At 42.1% G+C, this 16,403-nt stretch overlaps 1 protein-coding gene across 27 annotated transcripts in view; it reads left to right on the top strand.

Moving 5' to 3' along the window:
• celf2 (cugbp, Elav-like family member 2) overlaps positions 1-16,403 on the top strand; it is a 239,549-nt gene that overhangs the window by 145,021 nt on the left and 78,125 nt on the right. For all 27 annotated transcript variants that reach the window (XM_086269650.1, XM_086269648.1, XM_086269647.1 and 24 more), the window contains one exon: positions 12,891-12,973. In XM_086269650.1, coding sequence (XP_086125776.1) covers positions 12,891-12,973 — 83 coding nt within the window. The remainder of the gene's footprint in view (positions 1-12,890; positions 12,974-16,403) is intronic.

Below are 16,403 nucleotides of genomic sequence, written 5' to 3'. Positions count from 1 at the left end.
AGGCACTTTTTCAATTCTTTGTAAAATACCAGTTTGGATTTAAATGAGTTTGTTAGACCCACCGAGACGTAGGAGAAGTTTCGCTGCTCACCACTTTAACTCCCAACTTTTCTGCTTCCTTCTTTTTTCGATTTTCTTTGCACCCTCATTAGATGACATCTCCACAACTGCTAGTTTGAAAAAGAACATCAACAACAACAAAAAGGGGAAAACAGGACGACATAATTGACAGCGAAAATTTGGAAAAGAGCATGATAACTTGTTAATTAAATGCTCAACTCATAAATTTATGGAGGATGCATGGGTCTGAAAGTGAATAAAAACAAGAGTGTGCCTCGTCAAATTAAGATTAGTCTGTTCAGATATGAATAAGAAAGAAAGAAACAGTGCTTAGCAAGTTAATTAGACCACAACCATTTAAGGTTTATGACACACATTTATTATGTTTTTTATGTTTCTGTAATGCTTGATGATATTATTAATGCTAAAATATCTTTTTTCTGCTATCCGTAAATTCTCAAACTAACTGTTTTACAAAAAGCTGAAAAAATAGTAAAGGATAATATTATTTTTGATTAAGATGCCAAATTAAAATTATTTATTTGTGTTCCTGAACAGAAAATTACTTTCGGTATTTGAATATTGTGCTGATTTAAAGTCCAGTGTGCCGACTCCAATTTGGTTATAAAAACACGAGTTCGGTTTTCTGTTTCCTTAACAAATAACAATATCATTTTTTGGTTTTAAACAAGTTTTGAGCAGGTTTCTAAAATATGTTTTTTTTTATGATGTTATTAAGCACTGTAGGCTTTATTGTGAAACCTTCAACAGGTTCTCTGGTTAGATGTTTAAGTTAAAACGTCTTTAATAGTCTTTAGGTGGTCAAAAAGTGACCATCGTCTCAGGGATGCAGTAAAATGATTTATTAGTTCCTGCTTTATTTTCTTTAACCGTCTATGTGCCTTCATTAAAGCTTTAGAGGAGTCAAATTCAAGTACCCATTGATTTCACTGGGGTTTTTTTTCACTTTAGTCAGTTTTGCATATAAAAGGTTTGCAAAGTTGTGCAGTCCCACAAGAAATACTGCTGCTTAACTGCCTGATTTTCCTTGCTAATATCCCACACTTGTCTTTTGGCATCAAAAAATAACGGGAAAATAAAAGGATACAGGTACCAGAGTATGTACTACATAATTACTTTTAATGAAATACTCATCCCATAGTGCTTTGTAATTCCCAGATTCCACAGCAAATGATTTCCAACCTTATCAAATTGAATTATCTTCATTAGCAAAGTTTTGAAATATAATAAATTATTATAATTTAAAGTGTAGCTTGGTTATCGATTATGATACAGTGCTTCATTCCTGATCTCAATCACTGTTTCGGGTTATCTGAGGGTGCTCGGGTTTAAATGTTACCATGGCAACGCCAATCTCCACCAATCAGGGATGTTGGTTTTTAAATATAGGATTGTTGGTTAGACAGTATAAAAGATGGACACAGCAATTCAGACATCCACTGGTTTCTGAAGTCTAGTTTTTGAAGCCTCGAGATGAGCGTTTCCACCGCATGATTGCAAAGGAAACTGGTGTGAAGACGAGGGGCGGGTCTGGCTGTGAAACTGAGTAATGACCAGTCAATCACAAGTTGTTAGCCAATGAGTGCAGTTTCATACCACAGATTTACAAAATACACCCAAAATGAGTGACTGAGCCCATAAACTCAAGACAGGAAGTTGCATTCTCCATAGACTTCTACAGGAAGTCTCTTTGTAATCACAGCCATCGCCATCTGGTGGCCTTCAGATAAAATGTAGGTTTAAGGCACTTTAATATCGGCTTCATTTTTCCAACGCACCAACTACATACATAAGCCATAACCAGCGTCACCTGATACATGTCATACCAGCTGACATAGAGGGAAAAAATGTGATTTCTAGTTTACCTCCAAAATCGAATTATGACTGTTTAAATGAGCATGACAACTTAAATCTGAAGTTACTTCTCATTTTACCAGCTGGTTTATTATAAGAAATTACTCCAAGATGGCAGTCAGACTTGGGCAAACATTGGATCGGGACAGCTATGAATAAATTAATGATTAATTACAGGATGTTGAAGATAAAACCCAAGACTTAATGCGCGCTTGGAGCTCTGGCTAAAATGCAGTTTTCCACATCAAACCAGCGAGTGGATATCTGTGGATCAGTGTAATTCCCCCCCCCCCCCCCCCCCCCCCCCCCCACACACACACACACACTTATTATTGTCATCATCTGGCATCACATGACGGTCCTAAGTGCTGTATGAGAGGCTGCTTCAGCCCGACGAAAATAAAATTCCTTGAGCAAACACCATTCAGTCGTTTTCAGAGCACTTTTTGGCATTAAAGTAAGAGATATCATTTCAGCTTTCAAAAACACATATTGGTAATAATTTAAACGATCTCTTTAATCCCGTTTAGGTTATTCAGAAGCCAAAATGTAATCAATCACAGAAAAATGATTTGAGAGGCAGCTTGGTTTGGTCCCAGAGCATTCAATTGTGTCACTTTTGTGCGTCATGCAGAATCCATTTTGTCGTTTGACCCAGGTGCTTGCATTTAGGCTGTGTGTGAGTGTGTGTGTGTGTGTGTGCTTATGCTGACTAGGATGGTCTGGGGAATATCGTGGCGCTACTGTTGGTTTAATGTGTTTGGAGTTAATAACCAGATGAGTGGATGAGCCGGGGAGGAAGGGAGAGAGTGAGAAATGGAGCAATTTGGCATTTTGTGCTGAAAGAGAGAGAGAGAGATGGAGGCAGAGATAAAGAGAGAATGAGACAAAGAGAGCCAGAGGGGTAAACAGAAAATGGTCCTTTTGCTAAAACACAACCTTAAGCGCCATGACGGGTTTGTTGCAGCGTGTGAGTGTCTGTTTTTGGCTGGGGATGCGCTTTGTCATTTATCTTAATGATACAAGTGAGACACAAGCACACGCGCACACATGAACATCATGCATGCACAGAATAAGTTTAATGTCTTCATTAAGTGGCTGATCTGCGCAAAGGTCTCTGTGCACAACACGGCCTGGAAATACTTTGGAATGATCAAAATAAGGTATAAGGCACAAGGGATTTGAGTCGTGCAAACTGAATGCAGACGAGTCTAAATTTTAACAGGCCTGAAATTATTATTGGATAAAGCGATGTTGTCTGTCAGACCTGCGAATGCCAGGGAAGGGGAAAAAATGAAGCATGAGTGATTATTTCTCTCTTAAAATTCTGATTCAGCTCTCAAAAAGCAAGAGCCACAGCTTTATTATATGACTAGTGGATTATTAAAAAGACTATAATCACTCAGCCTTCGCCAAAACCAATAACCAGTGACATGTTCATTTTAATCGGTGTCTGTTTTCTAATCTGTGTTGCTGATAGTTGCTGCGAGCAAGTGATTCCACCTGTAGCTGAAAAGACAAATTTAAAAAATGGGGGGCGGGGGGGAGCGTCAACATCAATCCCCGAAAACGTGAGCGAGGGATGACGAGGCTGACACTAAAAAGGTGCCGAAACGTGAAAATCGACACCGAGCCGTGATAAATGTTTGATCTGGACGTCTGAAACCGCTTAAACGTCATTTGTTATGAACCCGTGTGTCATATTGAAAAATGAAGAAAGAAAACAGAAACGCCTCTGGAAATCATTTCCAGCCCAGAGATAAACACATGTAGCAGATTACAGCGTTTGATTTTCGATCACTGCTCAGATCAGCTTCCTCATTGCCTGGGCTGCTCTGATGCCGTGTCCAGGGACCCGCACACCCGTCCAATGGCAGACATCCGCTTTGCAAGCCGACTGTATCCTCTCGCTCGGCTATGGCAACGTGCAGAGCTGAACGCTCCGCCGTCCAAGACAATTATCTGCTCTAATGGATTCAGTTGAGACGGGGCCGACCTGAGACGGAGGACTGATTTATTTCATTCTTTCCTAAAGCAGAGCGGCCAATTAAATCGCCTTAACTAAACGTTAGCTTTTTTAGCCAGCTACCCAGGCCCAATTAGGGAGCAGCTGCAGGTGGATTTTAATGGGAGATTTTATGTGAGTGTGTGTGTGTGTGTGGATTCTCAGCTCATCTCTGTGTTTATACTTTTGCATGCCTCAGCGACAGAGAGAGTTACTTGGTTATAAGCAAACTTGCAGAGCTGGATTTTTTTCCCCTCCCTCTCCGAGCACTTTGAGGTCGGCCAGAAAGTGGCTTTGATTTCCTGAAAGTGCTCTTGTTGTTTTTACAGCCAGTAAGGGAGGGAGCCAGCGAGGGGGAGGATTGACATTGGTGCTTTTCCACCAAAGTAACTAGTGGATTGTATAGATTTGTGAAGTGCTGCGAGCTGGACCGATTCCTACGTTAACAGGATTAGAACATCAGCCAAATGCCCGTCAGAGATGCGGCATTGTTTGAAGCCATCCACTCATCCTCTCCCTGTTTTTCCATCTGACAATCTGTTCTTATTGCGCTGTCAAATTCAGAATGTGTTCTCTGTCATATTCCCCCCATCCCTGCTGTCACTCAGCGGCTCTTTGACACACATAAATTATACACGTTAAGGGGCATTTTTACAGCTGCACAGAGAGAGCAACGAGGGAACGGCGAGGAGGGGGGCAGGAGAGGAAGAAATGGAGCGAGGTGGAGTATGTATTCCATGCCACCCAGAGGCCTGTGTGAGCAGTAATTGCAGTAAAGTATAGTTAATGTGGGTCAGCAGTTGAGTAGAACCCCAGGGGTCAAAAGGAAAGTAGAGGGGAAGGGGAATAATGGAGGGGAGAAATTCGTGTGGGTCACTGTAAGAACCCTGCCTCGGGTGGAAGGGCTCTGGGTGAAGCTCTGCGATACATCCCACACCTGTCTCTTTTTCCCCTTTTAATAAAGCATACTTTCATTCTGCTGGACTGCAGGGCTTTGCCTCTGTTATTTTCACCCTACCCTACCGCCGGCCTTTTCCCCACTCTTTCTCCAGTCTGAGGTAATTCAAGCCCACACATTTGTATGCTGAATAGAGCAGCTGGTGCCAACCTGGAGGTTTGGACCAACAAGATACGTCTTTAACCTTAACCCATGGGATTAAGCAAGTAAATTGGAGGTAAAAACATAACCTGTTCATATTCTAAAGAACTGACCTGTAATTATTTTAAATAAAATTACAGGTCAGGCGATTGGACAAATATATCAGCTCTTTGCAATGGATGGTGTCCATCAAACTTTGGCTTTTTGGAGCTAAAAAAGATATATATTCTATTTTTATTTCCTAATTTAGTTTTCTGTCTCCTCGAGAATTCAACTCTGTTGACCTGCAAAGTTACACTGAATAATAATAATAAGAAGAAGAATAACTAGCATTGGGATTTGGATGAAATCATGCACATTTCACTAATTTCCATCTTTAAGGAAACTCTCCAGTTTGTAATACTCATTCAGTGTTATGCTGTTTGTGCCACAAAACAAGGTCACTTCTGTATTGTTAATAATTTGGACCCCACACAGCATTCTGATAGTTGTTTACAGTTTATTTGTGAAACACACAATGCACTTCAGATCAGCACGAATATTCCAGCGTAGTCAGCTTTCCAGGTGGCCTCACACACACACCTCCTCTTCTGGTCTCTGACCTCCACCTCCCATATGGAAAAGAAATAGTAAAAACTTATATGATTTACTCATGAAAGTGGCCACTTTCTCATTACTTTTATATATATTGTTTTAGTAAGTAACCAAAACATACAAGTTTCATTATATAATTTTTCAAGGGATCTTATATCTGTTTTCACTCTTGTATGCTTTTCATACAAGTTTCACACAAGACAGATACAAACTTTATAAGATTTATATATATCTTTTCCATATGGGCTGTGCCTCCAACCTCCTTGGCACTGCCCCTTGAGCTCACCCCTCCCCTGCAACTGAGCCAGGGACCAAACCTCCGCCACAAGGCTGTCTTAAAAATATTTAAAATAATGAACATAGAGATTTGAGTAAATTTTAAAATAAATGGCTAATATAAAGTTGTACATATAAAACTCGTCCCATGCTTTTGTGAGCATGTCTGGAGTCACTGCTGTTGTTATGCTAACTACCTTCAATGACGTGAAACTCATGAATCTGCTCTTTCTTCCAGTCCATGTTTCCATCGTTACCCGTGCACAGCTTTAAATTAAAGTGCTGTGAAATCGTATTATTCTTTTTGATGGACTGGACTGAACCTGGACTGTGTTAAAGCTCAGAGTTGCACAAAGGGAGCGATACACAGGAAGATTCTCGTAGAGTTAGCATCTATCTGAATTTAACAAGCTGTCCCTGAGCTTACACTAGCAAAGCAAGCTAACTCGTCCCCACGACCACATGTGAAGACTGTACACTTTGAAATTCTTGTTTGAAGCCCATATGAATAGCCATGGGGGAAGACTTGTGAAAATACAGTTTAAAGACCAAACTTTATTTGGAGTCTGTGCCAGGCTAATTCTGGCCCCCGAGCCTTATATTTGACACCCCACTAATAGAAGTTATAAAGTGGCGTAACTGCACACCCTTTACACTGAAATTGGACTACAGTAAGTTTCTGTCCCTACAGATACAGTCTCCACAAATGTACCCCCAAGGGCTAATTATTGGATTTAAAGGTGATTACTTGTAAGTGCTTGTTCCGAGCAGTAAAAGGTAGATATTAGGACCATTTATTATAGATTCTGTGGTTGAGCGTGAGGAGACAGTCTGTTATACAAAAAGAAATGAGACTTTAAGGGTTTCCTCATATATTTAAGTTAAATTGAAAGGTATTTAATACCCGCTGACAAGTTTACTTTGTATCTGCCTTGTACAGGTGGAACAGTGGTCGCCTCACCTCACAAAGGTGCTAGGTTTAAACCTGCCCAGGGCGCTTGTCCTCCTTGTGTGTTTGGGTTTTCTTCAGGTGCTCCCACAGTCCAAAGACACACTCTAACTTCTAAATATGACAATGATTAAGGTAAAAAATTGTCACTGGACACGAATGACAGTGCCAGTAACTCAGCAGGTGCCACACCAATGACAAGCTAAAGGTCTAAACCTAAAGATGTAATAAGGTGCTTTATTTTCTGTAAGTGTGTTTAAATATAACAATTTCCATCAGCTCAAGATAAAAAATGATAGTCTAGAAACAGTCCAACATGGCCACTGGGAAACAGCGCTGAAACCCAGACTAATGAAAGTCATTTAAGTAGATTAGTTGGCACTCAGGCTAAGGTGACCCTCCCAACTACTGCGTGGCATGGAGGGGAGACTGGGATGTTCCCATTCAAATGAAGAGTTACAGAACAAGAAGAAAACATTATGAAATTAATTTGCAAAGAAAGTAAAATTACAGGTCAGGTTGTCACCTCTAAAGCGGGTTTAATTTTCAGACTCTAAGAACACGGCTTCGCGTGTGCCTGATTTTTAGAGAAAGCCGTTGGAAGACATAAGTGAGAGAAAAAAAACCTCCTCAACTTGCCGATTCAGCCCCCCCTTCAGCTCCTCTGCAGCTCTGCTGTCTCGAGCTGAGAAGTTGGGGTCGACCTGTTGTTGGAGGGGGTAGATGTGTTGACAGAGGCAGGGGGCCGTGGGTCTTGAAGCATTTATGAACAGGCATCTCCCTCCTCTGCTCTCTATTCAACTCACAACGGTTGTTTCTCTCCCCTCTTCTTCTTCTCTTTTTTTTTCTTCTCACTTGCAAACGCTCTGCCCTCCTTTCCCATGTCCCATCTGGCTGTCTTGCTCTTTCTGTTACGTGCACACGTACACTCCAGCGTCTAATAGATTCCTTCCTGCCGCTCCAGATTTGTGCGTGCACGTCTCTGGTGTGTGGTTTTAAGTGTCCCTTTTCGACAACACAAGCAAAGTGTGTCTCCTTGCTCAGAGCCCTCTCGGCCTTCAGGTAAATGTTTGTTCTGCAGAAAAAAAGAAACATGCACACAAATTGATGGAAAGAGCTTATTCGTGCTGGGCCCCTGCACCTGCTTGTGGGTGTAGTACAGGTATGCTTATGTGTAAATAAAAAGCAAACGTGCAGACCTACACCTAAAATATGCACACTCAGTGGCTTTCTGCAGGATTCTGTGTGTGTGTGTGTGTGTGTGTGTGTGTGTGTGTGTGGTCCACTCCTCTGCTCTTTGATCCTCATCTTGACAGCCCACCACCTGGGACGCTCTGCCACATGCCGCATGGCTCCAAGGCCCTGGCTACGCCGTGGGAATGACAACACACCGTGGCTAACACAGCGCTAACAGCCAACCCTCCCCTGCACATTATATGCCGTCAGAATCACTAATGCTAACACCAAAAGCTAACCCTCCCATATACAGATATGTAGAAAATGCCACTGGAATCAGAATTCACATCCAGCCGCTAACCCTCCAACATTGTTATTGAAATTGCTAATCGCACACAGGGGGGCAAAGCTTGAACACAGGTGCAATTGGAATTATAATGTACAAAACTGAGGCAATACTAAAAAGCTCGCCCTTGAATACACATAATCTCTACTTTTTACCCAGCATGCAGGAAATATACAGTTGAAAATTATGTGCCTCTTGCAAAAACAATGAAGCTAGTGAGAACACTTGTACATCAGATAATTTACTGTGTTTTTCTGGGTCAGTCTATGAGACTGATTGGACTCACCTCGGTGGTGAGGAGAGGTAGGTCAAGATGAGTCGCTGGTGTCATCCATGGACAAGCAGGCATGGTGGGGAGAGGCTGGCAGGGGGGACAGGGCAGGGGTCAAACTGGCACCACACATTGGTGGAAAACAGTACACATAAGTAGTTTTGAGACCCTTACAGTATACCTCTAAAGTGCATCTGCACAGGCCTTTTCAATTACTTTGCAATTAAACCCTTTATTTTTACTTTTTTAGGAGTGTTTAGATTATTCATTGAAAGTTTTGACTCTTTTGGCCCATCTTTCTCCCCTAAACCCCAACCAGTGGCGGCAGATGACTGCCCCTCACTGAGCGTGGTCCTGCGGAGGTTTCTTCCTGTTAAAATGGAGTTTTTCCTTCCCACTGTCGTCAAGTGCTCGTTCATTGGGGTTTTCTCCCTATTATTGGAGGGTCTTTACCTTTGAATATAAAGCACCTTTAGCAAGTTGTGATTTGGTGCTATGTAAATAAAAATGAATTGAACGGATCACCGTCATGTTCCCAAGGTCTGCTTTTAGAGCAGGGGTCGGGGAACTCCAGGCCTCAAGGGCTGGTGTCCTGCAGGTTTTAAATGTGTCCTTGATCCAAAACAGCTGATTTAAATGGCTAAATTACCTCCTAAACATGTCTTGAAGTTCTCCAGAGGCCTGGTAATGAACTAGTCATTTAATTCAGGTGTGCTGACCCAGGGTGATATCTAAAACCTGCAGGACACTGACCCTTGAGTCCTGGAACTCCCCCACCCCTGTTTTAGAGGGTATGGTGGTGCATGGCTCATATATTATGTGGGTGTTGGAGTTGTATGCAGTCGTTTCATTGCTCAGTAAAAACTTGTACATGTATTAAAAGCTTTTACATTTCAAGGATTTTTATTTTATTTGGTTTCCCACTGTTGGTGGAGTTTCATTATTTGATCGTCTCCTCTTATTAGGACTCTAATTTCAATAGTTCTTTGGACCATTCTTCACCATGGCTAATTTTAATTCATAGGCACACTCCACTGCTAATATTTGTTTAGTTTTACTCTTTTTTTTCTCTCTAATGGTGCTTTTTCATGCTGGCTTAACTACAACTACAACTTCAACCTAATTTAGGATTTTCAGTGCTTCTCCATCATCCGTATCCTCACTGGGTCTAATTTTTATCATGGAAATGCGGCACAAAGATGAAGCCGAACTGATGGAGATCAGCGATATGTGGAAGCCAGCACTTTTACCACAGAGTTTGGTGTGTATTTGCCATCTTTTCGGTGACCCACATGGAATACATTGAATACATTTTTACCCAGTGATATTCTGTCAGTCATGATTAATACCCCCGATTATCTCCCTGCCTTTAACCAGTAGAAGCTGGTGTGAAACTCTTGGTGGCAAATTGATACTGATAGCTGAAGCGGGGGGGCTTAGGGTTTAGTGAAGTGACACCCCGAGCCGTCTTTCACACTGGGGGTCATAGAGGGAAAACGCTAAGCTGAGAGTTATCCCTGCTAATACACAGGCACTGCACCATCTGAATCACAACACCAATCACGTTGCTGACGCTAGGCTAAGGGCCAACTATTCAACAGCCCTGGCACCCAGGGGACACCGCAGGAATTCAGATCCATTACACTCCCAGCCTCATCAAAGGGACTTTGGGATTTGGATGCTAAACCTGCTCCAGATGCTCACTGTTGGATTTCACTAAGATGCACTGCAGGGCAAGTGTCATCAGGGCTGATGTCTGCAGCACAGGCAACAAAACCTCAACCGATTCACCGTATTCACACTGAATTGATTTGTGCCATAAAGACAATGGGGGAGACACCAAAGCAGATGTAAACAATGGTCCGCTCTGCTCATCTCTGGACAAATAAATACACAACAAAATTACCAGATGAGCAGAGCTGGAGGCAGCAGGTCCAAGCATATGAGCATATGAACCTGGACTAAGATGCTGAAGCCATAGCAGTGCCTCACCTGTGGCTGCCTCATGCTAATGTGCAGTTTACTGATCCTCTTCACCAGGTAAGCAGCTGTAGGTGAGCAGAGGTTTAATGCAAGAAGAAGTCAATCCACAGTTTGGGATTTTATCCTGCGGTAGCTCCCTTTAATGTATCCATCCATCCATCCATTCGCTTCCGCTTATCCTTTTCAGGATCGCGGGGGGTGCTGGAGCCTATCCCAGCTGTCATAGGGCGAGAGGCCGAGTACACCTTGGACTGGTCGCCAGGCTAACACACAGAGACAGACAACCATTCGCACTCACATTCACTCCTGCATTCACACCTATGGGCAATTTAGATTGATCACAAACTTTAATGTATATTAGTAATAATTTGGACAGCCATTCTACCGTCGTCTCCACTATCTTTCCCCGGGTTCAGTTTATGGACATGGGTATAGGTTTTATTTGAGAATCGGGAAGAAATGTCAAATATAAGTTCAATTTTGAGCACCAAACTCTTTGTTTCCTGCATTCTGGAGAAATTTTTTTATGCACCAGTTTCTTTTTACATTAATTTATGGTAAAAAAAAAAAAAAAAAAAAGGATGAACAAGTAGTGAAATTTGTTGAAGTTAGGCTCTTGGGCATAATTCTCTTTGACAGGATATTTTTGTTTGGGTAACCTGGGTAAATGTGCATGTTTCACCTGCTCAGCATCTCAGCAAGATTTCTGCACGTTCATGTCTGTGATGATTGTAAGAAATCGCGCATCACAACTTTACTGAGATCTACGCGATTTTTTTGTCCAACTTGGTGTGTTTGTTTGTGTCATGGATAACGAGGCTTACTACAAAAGATTCAGACATGAGATAAACGGAAGTGTTTTTGGGGAGACAATAACAGGACGGAACACCTGTGAAAGTCACAAGCTAACAGTAAACTCGCTGTGTTAGTTGGATGAGCAGCTCTCAACACATTCTCCACATTTTCAACAGTGGCGGCAGTGGCAGTGACACACGCATGCATTCAGCCACTGCATCCTTATGGCTGCCTTCTTTTCGAAGCAGTAACTTAATGATTGCCTGCATGTGGCATCTTTAAACTGTATCTACAAAAACATGGTTTATGCTCTCCCCAGAATGCTAGTTTTAGTTCAAACACTGGATTTATTCGAGCCCGCCGTGGGTTGCCTTGATAAATGTTCTCCCCGTTACATCTCGTTTGGAAATTTCCCCATAGCTGTTCGACAGTCGTGTCATGAGGACGTAAACGCAGACACAAAATCCTCACCGTGAGCGATTTGTCCAAACCTTGTGTTTGACATAAACAGCTGCTTGCTGTGTGTACGAGGAAAATAGAAGAGTCACACCTCGGTCTCTGCCCTACATTTTCCTCCCGCTGGCTTATTTTTGCCTGACTGTGCAGGTTTGTGTGCTGACTGAAAATGGCCCGTGACTGCGGTGTTTCAGCCCTACTCTCGTTTCCCTCCCTGCTTTCTTCACTGCAATTGTGTATACATTTACATTCGAGTCCAGTTGTGGTACTGTGTGAGAGTGTGAGCATGCAAGCACCTTGTAAAGTTTAATTTGCAGGTCTAAAGACATTGCAGTGTCAAAGTTAAACGTAGCTCAAATTTTGATTTAAAGTGATTTTTAGTAGCCTGATCAGTGAATTGCATTGACACTTCAAACTGAATCATGCCAAGGTTTCAGTCGCTGATTTCTTTATTTTACTTTTTGTCAGATTTACAGTTTTTTCCACTGATTTTAGATGGCTTCACTACTTTTTGATGAATCGTTTAAATATGATCATTTAAAAACTGCTGTAACATGTGTGTCACCTGAATGTTTCCATTTCCAGCCCACATTTGTCAGAAATGTCGAGATGCAAATAAAGGGAGCATAAATAAATGAGTCAGCGCTTTCTTTGGTGAATGAACGATAAAGCAGCTGTTCACGGATCACTCTGGGATTAATGAAGAGACAACCTTGCTTCTCCACGTTCCTGTCTTCGTTTCCTTGTTGTTCGCATGTGAGTGTGTGTCTGTGTGAGTGTGTGCTCATGCATCACTTTGTGTGCACGGTTCCTCCAGGCTCAAGTCATCAGCGTTGAAACAAACTAAAAAAAAAAAAGTGTTCTCTTCCTCTCCGTTAGGATGTTTTCTCCTTAACATTCACTCAGCGTCTCCCAGTGTCGACAGGTGATGCCAGGCAGATGAAGAGAGAAAATGCTCTTTGTTGCTCCTTATGCTCATCTCTCTCTCTCTCTCTTTCTCCCCAGGCTGCTGTTTTGTCACGTTTTACACAAGGAAAGCTGCCCTTGAAGCTCAGAATGCACTGCATAACATAAAGACCTTAACAGGGGTGAGTGTGTGTCCTCATTCTCCTCTGCCTACTTTCTCCTCTAATCACACACTTACAGCGGTACCTCGAGGCAGCCCCGCCCGACCCCGCCCCACACCGACCTGTGTTGTGTGTGTGTGGGTGGGTATGAATACGCAAGTAACTGCCTCAGTGTGTTGCGCTGCTGCTACAGAGCATTTGTGAGTGACCGAGAGTGCGAGCAGGTGACTGTCAAGGTTAGTTCAAAAGTTTGGAGGGAGTCTATGTCCACTGGTTCTTTCCAAGCTTAAGTGTGAATGTCATAAAAGTCAAAAACCATTATTACCACCATAACAGCCACCGGGTCACCAGGGGACTGTCTGGAGTTAGAAAAGTTTCTAGAAAATAGAAAATGATCCATTTCAGACATTCGTTCAGTTTTTGTTGTTAAAAAGATTTTGGATGATCCAAAAAAGGAAACATTTCTAATGAAAGTAGGTGGACTTCAGCCTAAAACCCAAGCTCTACCTTTATCCTAGAAGGTTAGTCAGTGTAGCCTACCTAATAGAAGAACCACAGACCATCTTTTGATATGTACACAGATAGAGGCAAATAAGATCCCTGTGTTGCACCATCACTCAGCCGCAGACCGCAGAGCTGCATGTAAAAACCTCAGTATTTATCCTGTCGGCTCTGGGTGCAGACAGTAGTCCCGTGAGTTCACAGCAATCGAATGGACATAAGGTCTCCCGCCTCCTGCGCACTATCCTGAAATCACCTTTAAATAAACCAGATTGACTATTTCCAATATGGAGAACCTGTCAGAAGCAGACTGTAGCGCGCTGTGTGCCACATATGAAAGAGTGCAGCTGAGGACAGTGTCCCAACCTGAGTCTCCTGATGCTGTCTGGAATTAATTTGTGAAAAATGCTCGAGTCGTAGTACTACGTGCTTCATGTGTCACTCGCACACAGTCTCATGTTGATCTTTGGTGGCTTCTTCCACCTGTTACTGGTGCTGCTACCACCTACGATTAGACAGTGTGCTTTCACATTAAAAGTCCACAATAAGAGACCAGAGAGGTAGTGGAAGCACATATATATACTATCATTCCCTCAGCACTTCCCATGTACATATAGAAAATCTAGAAAATGTCTTTGTCCTGTATTTTACTGTATATAGTAGCCATTTGTACATCATACAAATTACTCTTTTATTTGACTTGAATCATCATTTTTAGCAGTTTTGGCTTTTTTTTTTCTTATTTTTTGGTTTTATTTTCAAACATAACTCAAATGGACTTTTTCTACCTGAGCCATGTGCTGCTGTAACAAGTGGATTTCCACAGTGTGGGATTAATAATAATAATCCATACCCATCTATGTAATTCTCGATCATGACATGCAAGTTAAAGACTCATCTTTTAGACAGTTTTTAAGAGTTGCCTTTTACTTTTGTTTGTAATTTCTCTTTACACACTTTGCACATTGTGAAAAAGCAAAACAAAATTCAGAGGTTTCCAGTTTCGAACTTGTTGTGTAACGCGTATGTAGACAACAAAGACCACATCTGACCATCTACGAGCGCACTCATTGCCAAATGCAGTGGTCTGACTGGTCACATGTGTTTATTTCGATCCGTTCAAAAAGTAATAATAATAATAAATTCATCCTGTGATATTACATGGTTGATGTCAACGGCTGCGTTAAGAATCGGTGACTTTTAGAAATATTTTTACTGCACAAAATATTGATATAAATTTTTCACATGCTAACTTACCACATTTAACACTGTGCACTTCTGCACACAAGATGCATCCCATGTAATGTGGGTTTGCTCTCTGTTTGTCACTGATTAGAATGGCTGTAACAGACTAATGAGCCTGCTAGTCAGTTGGTGAGAGTGGGGCACCAACTGCTGATAACATATCAATGCGCTGACAACATCGAAATTGAGTGCCAGCAGGTGAGGAGACGTTTCCACTGAAATACAGACATTACAACTAGTTATTGCCAGTGATTTATAATTTATCGGCTTTTAGTGTAATGATATCATCTGCTGTTGTTTCGCAAAAACGTGTTGTCCAAATTTATTCCAAGCAAATGTTCACCAAAAGCTGACAATCACCCACTCGTCCCCACTTTATATTTTCATTACTGGCTTCGGCAGTCTGCAGGAGTTTGTGTTGTGTTTCCCTTTGCTTCTAGCCTGCACGCTCATCCTTGTGCAAAGATGATTAGAGAACAATCATCAAAACACGCTGCCACTAGCAGTCGAAAACACTTGCATGTTTATCTGCTTGCTGGCATCTGTTCCTGCTTTTCTGGACACCCGTGCATATGCCTGACTATAAAGGAGTGTGCTGGTGCTCCATTTTCCAATATTGTTCCCTCTTGTGGCCCAGGAGAGCAATAGAGGAAGTGGGCTGAAGCTTGCTCGCACTCTCACACTTTTAGCCCTGGGTGGATATTTAGAGGCCCCCAGATCCCTTCTGCTCGGGTTATTGGCTGCTTCCCCACCCCTCTCCTCGTCTGTGCCAGCTAACTGGAATCTCATCAGTTGAGCGCCTGCACGCTCTTACTTCTGTCGGTTGGATCAGTGGATAGCCCCCCTGGGCAGGACAGGGTGGATACTACGAATCCCACAAGAGCCGTACGTGGGATTTATGCTCCCGCTCCCGATTCAGAGTCAATCTTGTTGTTTTGCACAGAGTCACCGTGTTAATTGCTCGTGGAATAAGTATGTTAAATTTCGGCTGTTTCTCTGCACCGTGAGAGCTTGTCACTTATCCCTGGTTGGAGGTGTGAAACAGCCCAGGGGAGGACACATACTGCAGCAGTTTCAGGATTATAGGAACATGAAATCGCCTTCTTCTACACCATAACACCATCCCTCCCTCTGTTCTGTCTGGTCATCCCTCTTCCTCACTTGCTTCTCTCTCCTGCAGCATTCGTTTGGGCCTTTTTGATGTCAGGTAGCAGTAAATTTGGGTCTGTATTTGGTCTCTGAAGCAGAGTAAACAACACATTATCAGAGCGTCTTTAAAACGTCAGTACAAAACATTACACCTAAACTTGTAGAAAATGCATTTATTAACATTTAAATATGTCTATCTGGAAATTATGATGCCTCTGGTAGGTAATATCTGTCATATGGAAGCCGAGCAAGAATATAGTAAAACATTTCTTTATATTTAATTCTCTAAGCTTGAATGAATCGCATTTAGTTTAAATTAGGGTTAGGGTTGATATTTCCAATCAGGAGTATATTTGCTCGTCTCTATCAGCCCTCTATCACTTGCAGATAACATTTCTTTAGAGATGTTGTTCATGGCAAGGTTTTCTAACAGCCCAGAGGGAGCAATCAGCAGGAGGAGATTTTTAGGTTGGGTTTTTTTTGTGATAGTTAATTTCTCTTTGATTTAATGAGCGGTAGTTTTCTGAAACAGCTGAGTTCTTTGGCTCAATGAAAA

This window comes from Aulonocara sp. 'chitande type north' Nkhata Bay, linkage group LG17 (genome assembly GCF_057382095.1).
Source record: "Aulonocara sp. 'chitande type north' Nkhata Bay isolate Kocher_YH1m ecotype deep benthic linkage group LG17, A_spYH_male_GT1.1, whole genome shotgun sequence".
NCBI classification, from domain to species: Eukaryota; Metazoa; Chordata; class Actinopteri; order Cichliformes; family Cichlidae; genus Aulonocara; species Aulonocara sp. 'chitande type north' Nkhata Bay.
The sequence above is the reverse complement of the archived record's forward strand: the minus strand, read 5'-3'. Positions and strand labels throughout refer to the sequence as shown.